Source organism: Rhipicephalus microplus, chromosome 9 (assembly GCF_043290135.1).
Source record: "Rhipicephalus microplus isolate Deutch F79 chromosome 9, USDA_Rmic, whole genome shotgun sequence".
In the NCBI taxonomy this organism is placed as follows: Eukaryota; Metazoa; Arthropoda; class Arachnida; order Ixodida; family Ixodidae; genus Rhipicephalus; species Rhipicephalus microplus.
Window position 1 is genome coordinate 12,188,048 of NC_134708.1, and position 13,885 is coordinate 12,201,932.

Genomic DNA, 13,885 nt, shown 5'->3' on the forward strand with positions numbered 1-13,885 from the left:
CTAAAGCGTTGGCGTTCTTAACGCTAACGCCACTCACGTTCAGGCCAGTCTGTCAAACCACACCTGCCCATGCCAGAATAACGATGTTCTTAAAGCAAGAAGCTATATTTAGAAGCTTTTCTCAGGAATACGGCAGCCTCTAGGCTGGCACTCTGAGTAGTAGGTTCTTATTTTGTGCGTATTGCGTGATAAGTAGAACAATGAACGAAATGCATAAAAAAAACGTCCATTGGGGTGAGTGAACACATGTCGCAAAGTTTCGTCCCTTGGCCTTTTAATGCCGACGGGTCAATGTTTCCCTCGTCAGTTTACGTCTTGGAGACGAGCCTGGGAAACTTAAGATTCTGCCAATATCTTTTTTGACACTACATGAATGAGTATCCAGTTCCGAACGAAGGACCCGTCTTACCTCTCTGTGAAACGAAGCTGCTTTATATACACTGACTGTGATAACGGTGCCTAACCGGTTCTGGCACTGACTTGGGAGCTGACGCTTATGAAAGAAGTGCGCGAGTGCCCGTCTTTCAGGCGGCGTTGGGTAGATGTTTATTTCGCTGTCTCGGCAATGAGAGAAGGAGGCTGTAACCGTCATGACAAATTGCAAGAAATCGTTACGAGGCAATGAGATGCCTTGGCGAGAGAATGAACAAGTCAACACACACACACACACACACACACACACACACACACACACACACACACACACACACACACACACACACACACACACACACACACACACACACACATATATATTGTTACGACCTCAGTAGGCGTCTGGGGGTTTATTGATACACGGTTCGAGGAGGTGGCGTCACACTTCGAAGAACGGCGACGACCTCGTCCTGCGCCTGTGTGCTACAACTGTGGTCTGACTGGTCACATATCGAGGTATTGCGATCGTTCGCGCATACCACGCTATGATCAGTGGACAAGCTTGACCGATAAACCTGCTGTCCCACCTTTTCAAGGACACTGGCCCACCGACTCAAGACCCGGCAGCAGCTTCTGGCACGGACACTGGCGCAACAACTCCCCTGCCTCTGATCGAAGTGTGACGCCACCTCCTGCGCCTCGATCCCACCGGTCTCCATCGCCACGGCGCCGCCCATCGTCACCACATCAGGAAAACTAAACAGTGCGGCCGATGGGGGTGAGGTCGCTGGTGACTTGCTGCAAAACGAAATACCCCCGTCTGTGTTGATGTTCAAGAACAAGGTAGAAGTTTTTGTTGATGGTGTGTGTACGATGGCTTTGGTGGATACTGGTGCTACAGTTTCGATTATGAGTGCTGCTTTTAAACACCGTTTAGGACAAAAGGTGATGTTTTTGTGGGAGAAGGCAACAACATTCTGTGGCGTTGGTGGTAACTCGCTGTGTCCCATTGGTGTCTGTACCGCAAAAGTGTGCTTGGGTGATCAAGTGTTTGTCACAGAGTTTACGATTCTTCCAAGGAGCACACACGACATAATCCTGGGGATTGACTTCCTTCGAATGTGTGGCGCCACTGTTGATTGTAGAAATGGAGAGGTGTACATATGTGATGCTGCCCCTGGAGAACTATTAGAGAATTCAGACAGGGAGCACGGTGCGCTCCGGGTCAGTGAAGATAGCATTGTGCCGGCATTCTCTGCAGTCTGTGTTCCTGTATACTCTTCACGCATTGAAAACAGTGACAGTGCGTTCGACGCATTAGTGGAGCCCTTTCATCTCAGTTGCATTAAGAAGAACACATTGGTGCCGCATTGCATAGTGTCACTCGTTCAAGGACGCACAGGACTATGGGCGGTAAACTGTTCAGCTGAGTCGGTGGTTCTACCAGGAGGACTGAAGCTTGCCAAGTTCAAAACATACTCACCGATGGCAGTGGCTGCCCTCAGTGATGCCCCAGGTGGGGCCTCAGCCAATACTTCTACGGCCGATTCAAAACTTTTACCTATGATCGACAAGTCACTTACTACTGACAAACGCCGCATGCTTCTGGACGTTTTGTCGAAATACGTGGCGATTTTCGATTTTTCCCATGACCATGCGCCCTCGATTCCCGCGTCTCGGATTCTCCACAGGATAAACACGGGAACAGCACAGCCCATCCGCCAGAAACCCTACCGAGTGTCGCCGTCTGAGCGCAAGATAATTGATGAACAAGTGCGTGATATGCTGCAGAAGGGTGTCATTCGAGAATCATCGAGTCCTTGGGCGGCTCCCGTGATTCTAGTCAAAAAGAAGGATGGTACCTGGAGATTCTGTGTGGACTATCGCCGTCTAAACTCCGTCACAAAGAGAGATGTCTACCCTCTCCCACGCATTGATGACGCTCTAGACTGCCTCCATTCAGCATCCTACTTTTCGTCCATAGACTTACGCTCAGGCTATTGGCAAATACCTGTGCATTCAATGGACAAAGAAAAGACGGCTTTCGTTACTCCGGATGGACTATATGAATTTAACGTGATGCCTTTTGGTCTATGTAACGCGCCCGCTACATTTGAAAGATTCATGGACACCATTCTGCGCGGCCTGAAGTGGAACATCTGTATGTGTTATCTTGACGACGTTGTTATCTTCGGGCGTACATTCAGTGAACATAACGAAAGGGTAGAGCTGGTTTTGAAATGTATTCGAAATGCTGGCTTGGTTCTTAATGCAAAGAAGTGTCATTTCGGAGCTCGACAAACACTGGTGCTGGGACATCTCGTCAACAAGGATGGCATCAGGCCCGACCCGAATAAGACGGCGGCTGTTAGAGCTTTTAAACCACCTGGCTCAGTGAAGGAGCTTCGGAGCTTCTTGGGCCTCTGCTCTTACTTTCGCCGATTTATTCCCGCCTTTGCAGAAGTTGCCTTTCCACTGACCTGTCTTCTCCGCCAAGGTGCTAGTTTTGAATGGACTCCTGATTGTGAAACTTCTTTCAACCAACTGAAGTTCTTGCTCACGTCGCAGCCTATCCTGCGGCACTTCGATCCTTCTGCGGCGACTGAAGTTCACACCGACGCAAGCGGCATTGGCATAGGTGCAGTCCTCATACAGCGATGTAATCAAGTGGAACACGTAATCGCATATGCCAGTCGTACTTTAAGTAAGCCGGAACGCAATTACACTGTGACCGAACAAGAATGCCTTGCACTCGTCTTCGCTGTGCAGCGATTCCGCTCATACCTATACGGTCGTCCTTTCCAAGTAGTTACGGATCATCATTCTTTGTGCTGGCTTATCAACCTTCGGGATCCGTCAGGCCGTCTAGCACGCTGGGCCCTCCGGCTGCAAGAGTACAACTTCACGGTATCGTACAAGAGCGGCAGGAAACACGCGGACGCAGACTGCCTTTCAAGGATGCCAGTTGATGCTACAGTTTGCGACGCTGACGATTTCGATCATCTGATTGCGTCCGTAGCACCAGCGTTCCCGGATAAGGCCACCTTTGAAACTGAGCAGCGGAAGGACGTGAGTTTGAATCCGTTATTCGTGATCGCACAAGCATCCACTCCGGAAAGCCGCTTTTGCGTCCGTGATGGTCTACTGTACAAGAAATCCATCTCCGGCACCGGTTCCCGCTTCCTGCTGGTGGTTCCAGAGGCACTACGGTCATCTGTTTTGTACGCCATGCATGATGACGCCACTTCAGGTCACCTCGGAACGACGCGCACTCTTCATCGCACCCAGGAACGCTTCTACTGGCCACGTATGCGCCAGTCAGTTGAGTTGTACGTGGCCAGTTGTGCGCAATGCCAGGCGCACAAATCTCCCTAGCAGAAACTCTTTGTCTCGCCGAAGAAGCTCGTCGTCTTGCTCGTTTACGTACAATAGCCTCGCAAGACAGATCGAAAGTTCGTTATGACAGCAAGCACCGGCAGGCCACATATATTCCGGGAGATCTCGTGTTGGTGTGGAAGCCTTTACGCAAACGTGGCTTGTGCCAAAAACTGCTCGCGCACTACATCGGACCTTTTGTTATCCTTGACCGCCTGAGCGCAGTCGACTACCGCATCGCACGTCTTACAGCTAGCGGGAGACGTTCCAGAAAGACAGAGGTCACGCATGTCGCTCGCCTGAAGCCTTTCAGTCAACGCGACACTGCATGAAACGCGCGGCGCGCTTTGTCTGCGAGGGGGGAAATGTTACGCCACGTATGTGCCGGACGAAGAAGGAAAAAGAAGCAAGGGGTGTGGAAGAAGAAGATCATCATCATCTGCCTGCGCCGATACGGCTCGTCCCTCGAACCGTGTATCAATAAACCCCCAGACGCCTACTGAGGTCGTAACAATATATATATATATATATATATATATATATATATATATATATATATATATATATATATATATATATATATATATATATATATATATATATGTAACGTAAGAAGGTAGCGATGGTTAGGAGAAGTAGAGGAGGAAGAAGTGAGAATAGAATAAACAAGGGGTATGAGCCAGGCCACGTCGCCCATTCATCATAGCGTCGCACGACTCGACGGGATGAAGACCTGGCGGCCACATCATCAACCAGCCACCATCTTCGAACGTCTCAGCAAGACGCTGTGACCGAACGTGGACCACGAAAGTACATCCCAACACTACACCAAGACCAGCATCATGACAGCACCATCAGACAACCTTGACATCCCCAAGTACACCGGATCAGCGGACGACGGACCCGTACAGGACTGGTTCAACCTATTCGAGGTCCACGCCGCCGCTGCATCCTGGTCGGAACGGGAGATGATCATCAACTTCACTGCCTACATCTCAGGTGAGGCATTCAAATTTTACCTCACCCATATCTTTGAGAACGATGAGTCTTGGAAAAAGATCAAAGAAGAAATGATCATTCGTTTCAAAGAATACGATGAAGACCTGTTCATACCTCATCAGCGGAAGGCTTTTCAACTGCCCATCACAGTTACGCGAAGTCTTCCCGCAGTAAGCCTATTTTCCAAACGAGACCTGAGAGAAAATATACCACCATTGTACCGTCATATGACTTTTCCGAAAAATGTCACGCATTCGAACACCGACTGGTAACTTGCACGTCGCAACAGACAAGGTAAAGCGTCCGTATACCGAAAGGAATCTAGACAATTTCGCCAAAAAACTGAACCTAAAGTCGCTTTTCCCAAGAGCAATGAAATCGGCATTTTTAACGTGTTCACTGCACCACAACACTTCAGATTTTACTGAACCACCCGAATGCCTTGATGCTTCGTGTCACACACAAGGCCCAAACGGTTTCGAGCGTAAGACGGAATTTACGTGTGACGAGCTGGCGAGTCCTCGCAATACCAGACCCCACCCTGACATTCCCGACCAGGGTCGTTCGACAGACATTCTCAGCCTAATCACGCTGCAAAAAGAAAAACATACGCCATGTGAACCACCTGAAGCCATGTCTGTTGTGCTCTCATCGTCAAGTGATAACACACATGTGAGTCAAAGCACTGCAGGAATTTCGAATCCACCAACGCCGGCGCATTGTAACTGACAGAAGCATTTACTTTCAAGGATGACAAACAACCATCTTGGGAGCTTCATCATCAGCCTGTCACGCTGCTTTCATCACAAGACAAGCCTTGCAGTACAGTGTCGACTACCGACAATCTACTGATCACATCGCCATCTAAAGAAAAGCAGACTCATGTTCCTGAAAGAGGCCCATCTGACGAACTTTCACAACAAGACGAGCGATTTCAACAAAGGCAACTCCACGAACTCCAAGAACTGCAATGGCTACTCGAACAAGAACAAAGATAACGTGAAACCTCCTCACGAGTGCACTTGTGGCTGAAAGGTCACCAGAGACAACATCAATTAAAGAAGCAAAGACAAAGTCGATGCCTAAGCCATCTTTGCAGAAAGCAACGTCGACAAAATTTTCGGCACCAGTTCTCAAAGCCATGTCTGCGATCCAACAAACTGAGAGAACGACACAGAAAGTTACGAAAGAGACATGACGCTACTACATATACAACGGAGAAAAAAGGCATCGTTCAATCAACCTTCGTTCTCATGCACGCCGGCTAAAAGCAAAGCGTCTGTTGCCACGGCGGTGCTGGATCCGATGCCAAAGACATCCGTCAAGCCAATGCTACAGAGATTTCAGGCCTTGTGCGTTCCTCACAAGACCTCAAGATGCGTCATCATCAGTGCACATGTCCAGGGCTAGGTTATGGTATCCCGGGCGCAACAGCAAGCGTCGTCCACCAGAGCTACCCTATTGATATGTCTGGACTGCTGCCCTCTGCTGTGAAGTCTTTGTGCGATTTTACGGAACTTCAGTGTAATGTGGAACTACAGCCCATTTGGACATTTTTTTGTGTTCTAAGATTGCTTGTTCATCATGTATTGTAATATGTAACACGCACATTCTTTCGGAGGGAGGGGGAGTCCTGTAACGTAAGAAGGTAGCGATGATTAGGAGAGGAGAAGTAGAGGAGGAAGAAGTGAGAATAGAATAAACAAGAGGTATGAGCCAGGCCACGTCGCCCATTCATCATAGCGTCTCATATATATATATATATATATATATATATATATATATATATATATAGTCTAGTAGATCCTCCGTGAGCGGTCACAACGTGGTTTATTTCGACGTTTCGGCCTAGAGTCTGGCCTTCATCAGGAATACTCCCACTATATATATATAGTGGGAGTAATAATTCAATGGGCCAGTTAGTCTTCGTGAAGGTATGGGATATGGCACAACGGGAGCGTTGTCAACAAGGATAAATATATTTATTTCCCAACAGTTTCGGGAGGGGACCTCCCTTCATCAGGGGATGAGTATAACTCATCCCCTGATGAAGGGAGGTCCCCTCCCGAAACTGTTGGGAAATAAATATATTTATCCTTGTTGACAACGCTCCCGTTGTGCCATATCCCATACCTATATATATATATATATATATATATATATATATATATATATATATATATATATATATATATATATATATATATATATATATATATATATTTCTGTTACTACAATGTTTACCTAAATGATAAAATTAATGGAGAAGCGTGTAGAATAACGTAACGTGCGATGAACGTGTGGAATAAAAAGTTTTCGCACATTCATGCGTTATTATGATCACATATATACATACTCTCAACGACTACTATATCGAACCACTTCCTTTTGGGTGGGCCACTCCATGCTTACGCGAGAAGTTCTCTTGGTTTGTACCCTTATAAGTCGACACACAGCCCCCCCCCCCCTCCCACCTGCTGCTGCTTTAAGTGGGCAGTACTTTAGTGCCCCATGATGTGGTGTGCTTTCGTATGCTGCGATTGTGTGCCGTCGCAGCTTAGCTAAACGCTGGCAAAATCAAGAATGGCATAGCCACATGTAGAATACCACTCTAGCCAACGAGATGCCTTCTTCCTCTTGTTCTATATGATAATTTTGATGATGATAACGGCCGGGATGTCGTATCTTGTTGTCACTTGGCGTAACGTTGGCAAAAGCACACATAAACTAGGAAACAAAAGTGGAAGAAATACGAAAAATGAAAAGAGAGGGAAAGAAGAAAAACGGAAAGAAAAATATGATGATAAACAAATAGAAAGAGACAGAGAACAAAAGAGAAAATATTAAAAATAAGCAAAGGAAGACTTACAGAAGAAATAAGAAAAAGAGAAAATCATAAAAGGGATGAGGAAAGAAAGAGAAAACCAAAAGAAACAAAAAAATGCTGCGTACCTCCGCACTTCGATGAGGCTTGGCATCTTTGTAGCTAAGCTGCCTTAATTGTTTTATTTTTGTTCCTAGTGCCGCTCGCTGCCAATTCGATGGAAAATGGTAGTACGCCGCCACCTTTCAAGCGTCGTGCACACTACGATCACGTGAACGACGAGTGACACCAACATGAGCCAGAAGTGACGAGCTATCCCGGCTGCGGCGGCTGCATTTCCGATGAAGGCGGAAACGTTGTAGGCCCGTGTACTCAGATTTGGGTGCACGTTAAAGAATCCCAGGTGGTAAAAATTTCCGTAGCCCTCCACTACAGCGTCTCTCATAATCATATGGTGGTTTTGGGACGTGAAACCCCACATATCAATCAAATCAGAAGTGACGAGCTCTGAAAGTTTCAAGTTGTTTGACCTATTTTATTGATTGACGAAGTTCTCAATAATTATAGTCACAGTCGGAACATTGCTGAATGCAGTGCTTTGTGTTCCCATAGACCGATAGACTGATGAAAGCATAGAAATTAATGGGGAAAAAGTTATTTCAGTGGCTGTGTATATCGTTGTCTGCCCCAATAATAGGCTTTGAAACAGGAAGTTGTCTTTACGGGGCGCTGGACACTCCGTGTGCGAGTGTTTGCACGTGCACGTACAGATACATGAATTAAGACATCACGTGAGACTGAACGTTTAGCATACTATATATACCATAAGTGTCAAATCAGTAAAATCAATGGAAAAATTATATATGAGGTTCACCAGTTATAATATAGACAGGTGCGCGATATATCCTGTTATTGCTGGAGCAGACTTTGGATGAGAGCCATGTGTTAAAGAAGGTCGGCTAAATGACATTTTTCTACATTACAGCGTCAGCTTTCTTGAAAAACAAATGCCATCTAGACATGAAGAAATGAACAGTATAAACAAATGTCGCAGTTGAGTTTCTCAGAATAGTTCAATGAAGAGGGAACCCGAGTAGAATGACGGATAATGCTGTTAGGAAGTGGCATCTAGCCAAATTTATACCAAAAACCTCGTCTCTACCACTTTGTCGCATAAGGCTTATGATTACCTGGTTTAATTGTTCACATTTGGAGACTGCCTAGAAGAAATTACCTCTCCTCTTTTCTCTCCGTTGCCCACCATATATAGGGTCTAGCAGTTAATCAGCCGATAAGCTGGTCGCGAATTCTAATCTCGGCCGCTGTGGCCACATTTTGAATGCAGGCGAAATTGGTTGAGGCCAGTGTACTTGAATTTAGATGCACGGTAAAAAAACACTCGTGGTCGAAATTTCCACAGCGCTCCACTACGCTATTGCCGATAGTTATATCATGCTTTCCAATAAACATAAGAAAATTACTAATATCATGAGTAGAAAAGAATACTTCATATCGTTCTTCGAGAGGAGCCACAGGAAAATAAACTATCTAGTCGTTCAACGATGTCAACTAGATATTAGTTTGTTGAACGGAGTGCTTAGACATGTGGCGTCGTAGAAAAACAGACATGCTGGTGACAAGGATGACAAAAAAAAAAAACAAAGCATACAGTCGTGTTTCTGGCTGTAGTACGAAGCAGCTCGCTAATAAAATAAAAATGTTGGCGAAAACAAAGAAATATACCGAGCCAAAAAAGCTCTTCTGTGCCTCTTGTGCCTTGGCGCGGCCTTTATGCATTCCCATTTCTTAGTGAAATGGCCAACCCCTCTAGGTGTAATAACTGTAGCTGCAATGAAATGATAACCTATTTTCTGCGTGAGTGTAGCCGTTTCAATGCGCCAACATGACAACTTACCGATGCACTGGATAGACTGAATGATCGCGCTTTGTCGAAACAAAAGGTTCCGGGACACTGGCCGAGTCCATCAGCCCAGAGGCTCCAAAGTCAGACCAGAAGGCTCCAAAAGCGTTATTACGATTTTTTTTGTGGCAGCTGGTTTTAACAACAAACGTTAATCAGTGTCGTGCTCTCTTTCTTTATTTCTTATCATCTTGCTGTCTTTATTTTTTTTGTAACTCCTATTCATTATGATTTTCACTTCCCTTACGCTCTTTCACAACGCAGGGTAGCCAACCGGCCTAAGAACTGGTTAACCTTGCCGACCTTCCGCTTGTTAATTTCCCCTCTTCCTTCTTGTGAGCACAGCTACATAAGGCTAACTTTGGTAGAAAGGAGCGTTTCGCGATGATTGCGACACCAATTGCGCAGGAATTTTTTCGTGGGATCGCCTTATAGGAAAGTATGTACATTTTCACTCTAAGTGAATTTTCGAATAAGTAAAATAAAGCCATAAATTTCAAAAGTATTCTGGAAAACTGCATGTACATTAGAAATATTTCTCACGTGTGCAAATAAAAGCCCTGACACTATGCATCGGCAATGTACTGTTTTACGTTGAGACGCTTCTGGCTGTACGTACACATTTGTTTCTTTGTGGCGCGCATTTGTGTAAGCGTGCCGATTCGTTGCGAGAATGCAGCACTTGATGTGGCTTTTCTCCTGTCGTCAATATCGCGTAAGGTTTCAAAGAGAAATGGTTATAGTTTGGCTGATGCAATGTGTGCTCATATTGGCAGAGAACAAAGCAAAAAAGAAACCTAAAAAAAGATCTTCAAGGAGGAGACAGAACACAAAAGAGAGAGAGTGAAAAAAAACATATATGTGAGCCTAGAGTTTCCGAAGGTGAATCGAGGAATCAGTACAACGAACACTGAGAAGAGTAGAAAAGGTACCATTCACGTATCGACGATTTACGTCTGTAGTGAAGACTTCGTTGAAAAGCAGAGAAAAAGTGACACAACGATAAATATGCATTCTGCCTAAATTTCGCGCAATAAAAACACGCCGCATGGGGGACTGGTTTGGCAAGGTGCCAATTCCTTGGAATCAAGCTCCTCGGTGTCCTCATCCGCCTACTTCGATTGCATTAAGCAGCGTCTCAGTTAAGCAACGTTATTTCGAGCACCACGACAAAAGCTGCGGACACAAGTCGGCAGTGTCGCTACGTGTACGTAGGTGGATGTTCTATATGCGATAAGCACGACGCGGTGACGAACGCTAAACAAAAGCTCCGCTATGATTTCTTGATGAAACGTGAAGCGTACGAACGCTCTGTGAAGATTTTTCTTTCTTTTCTTAGCTGCCTAATATAACACACACAAAAAGAAACAATCAGTAGAATGAAACGCAATGCATTGTAGCAAGAAGATTGGGTGTCGTCAGAGTGGATGACGTCAGAACACCATCCGGAGTGAATGAAAGGCAGGTAGTTTGTTTTTCATGTACAACTATTTCCATTGATTGATATGTGGGGTTTACCATCCCAAAACCACTATATGATTATGAGAGACGCCGTAGTGGAGGGCTCCGGAAATTTGGAGCACCTGGGGTTCTTTAACGTGCACCCAAATCTGAGCACACGGGCCTACAACATTTCCGCCTCCATAGGAAATGCAGCCGCCGCAGCCGGGATTTGAACCCGTGACCTGCGGGTGAGCAGCCGAGTACATTAGCCACTAGACCACCGCGGCGGACCAACGACCATTAAATGAAGAACCATAGCCAATTACCACTCTTGTGAGGTTCTTTAAAGGTGAAAATTTCAGATGCCTCATTTAACGCCGTTGATGGCGTCCAGAAGAATATTAAAAAAAAAATCCCACGTGATGACCTTACCGTAAGATGTCTTGATGTCACATTAGCAAGTGTGTGGAGTCATAGACGTGTGACATAATGCCATCAAATTACATCTTCCCATTGCTCAACAACGCTGTCTGAACTTGGTATAACGAAAGAATCGTGTACAGTGATCACGGATTTTGATAAGACACTCGGACCTCGCGGCCACCGGCACAGATAGCGCTGCTCGTGGGCGCTCGGGGAACCAAGGTGTTGGTTTGTGGTATGAAGTAAGGGGAAGGACATCTACAGAGCATAATTGCGGCTTGTGGTCGCCAACGAGTCGGCCCGTAGTCAACCATGTGCACCCTGACGGCGTGGCGCTGCTATGAGGTTAGCATGCTTTCGCATGCCGACTGAAATGACTTGCTGGTGTACACTACTTACCTTGCGGCGGTAGCAGACGGCACTCTCACTTTGCGCCTTTCGACAATTTGACACGCATGATCTGTAAGTGATAAACAAGATTTGTTAAGAGATGGCACCTTACACGCTCTTGGAGACAAGATAAACAGAAACATATGCACAAAAGCGGAGTCTGTTTCTTTCGTGCCTTCTGTCGCGACAAATAAAAAAAAACAGTCACAGGTCTGTCTTCGTAAAACATTAAAACAATGTCTTAGAACTTCGTTGTTTCGCTCCGAGTGGCCAATACTGCCACCACACTGCGTGGCAAATTTTCGTAGCGGCCACGGAAGAACGTGCCTTCTTCGACTATTCTTCCTCAACGGCAGCCCACAGGTTGTCGGAAGGACAGTATTTTTAAAATACATTGTTTCAATGTCGGCCGACAACAGGACTGTGGCTGCTCTATTATTTGTTTTTTTCAATTTGTCGTGACAGACATCACGAAATAAACTCACCACGCATTCATGAAGAATTTTATGTTTATCATGTCTTCGAACGCACGTAAGACGAAATTTCAACGAAATCGTGTTTGTCACTTGCAGAACCTACATGCCACATTCCCAAAAGTCGCAGAACGAAAACGTCGTCCACTCGCGCTGCATTATAGGTAGTGTGCACCGGCGAGCTATTTCACTCGGCACGTGAAAGCGCGCTTAATGAGGGGCTTTAGGTGCGCAAGCCTAGCAGCGCCACGTTGGCAGTGTGCACATGGTTAACTACAGACCGACTCGTAAGCGACCGGTAGCAGCAATCCAGCTCTGAAGATTTTCTCCCCATCGCCCAATGCCACAATGCATCACCTCGGTTCCCCGAGCACCCACAAGCTGCGCTACCGGCGCCGGCGGCCATGCGCTCTGAGTGTCTGATTTCAATCCGTGAGTACTGTACGTCTAGCCCTTGCAAGTGGGATTGAAGATTACTCGACACTAGCTGCAGCCAAGAGTTTCTGAAACGATTTGGCTGGGAGAAATGCCTTCCTTGTGCGTGCGTGCGTGCGTGCGTGCGTGCGCGTGTGTGTGTGTGTGTGTGTGTGTGTGAGAGAGAGAGAGAGAGAGAGAGCCCAACGCGTGTGGGCACTCTCTTCTATCTCCCTTTTTCTATCTTTCAAACTCCTTCATCATTATCCTGTGAGTAGAGTGAGTAGGGTAGCGTAGCGGTCGTTCCGAACTGGTTAACATCCCTGCCTTTCTTCTCCCTCCTGTTTCGGTTGCCTTAAGAAACATCCCGAAAAGAAGGCCCTTACTACTTTGCACTTGGCCTGCTAACTCGTCTAAGTTATGTTTCTTGAGCCCCTGGACTGCTTCCGCTCTCACTAGTTTTATGCTCCACAAGACGGAGATTTTTATCAATCGCAGGCCCACCTTCCTCAGAAAACATACCTTCGCTCATGACTACAAAAAAAAAAAGCCTTATCGGACACAAGAGCTGTGAGTCACGACGAACAAAAAAAGTCCACGACACGTCCAATTTTCGTATAGCCGAAGTGAATACTCGTACCTTTCGACACGGTGTTCACGCATTCAGCAACACACATAGGTTTTGCTTCCTGCCGGACATGGCTGGCTATCCTCCTGAAATACGTCACTACCTCAGTGACAGGTGGAGAGGCTGTACATTAAGCTTTGGAGCTTTACGAAGCATAAATTTGTGGTGAGGGGGATGCACAAGTTGGTCAAGCTCATCAAAATGCCTTCTTCGACACGTGTTCTCTTCTTAACTGGTAGGCTAAAGCACACCCGGTGCGAAAGCCATTCTGTGGGTTGACGAGACAACTTCATCCATTCACTAAATCTTTTTTGCGAAGAGCGCCGTTCACGAGGTTCAAGGTCACAAGACACACAGAGGCAATCTTTGAGGAAACTCACTTAGCTCAACCCCTCGGATTTCAACATCTTACACAATCTTTTTGCTTGACCTGCAGATGGTTCAAGAATCTCACGAAAAGTAGGCACTTGATAATCTTGGCGCACCGTGAGGCTGGCGTTGCTCGACAGACGTAAAGCGCTATTGAAGATGCTACGAACGCGGAATGAGACAGAGGTACATTAAGACAGGTAAAATCCCTTGAACTTGAAATGGTTTGTAAGACATTAGGAAGATACTGT

The 13,885-nt window shown here is 46.2% G+C and overlaps 1 protein-coding gene across 2 annotated transcripts in view; it reads right to left on the minus strand.

Moving 5' to 3' along the window:
- Window positions 1-13,885, minus strand: part of LOC119163474 (uncharacterized) — a 403,044-nt gene that overhangs the window by 130,447 nt on the left and 258,712 nt on the right. For both annotated transcript variants that reach the window (XM_075873142.1, XM_075873143.1), the window contains exon 5: window positions 11,760-11,820. In XM_075873142.1, the coding sequence (XP_075729257.1) occupies window positions 11,760-11,820 (61 nt within the window). The remainder of the gene's footprint in view (window positions 1-11,759; window positions 11,821-13,885) is intronic.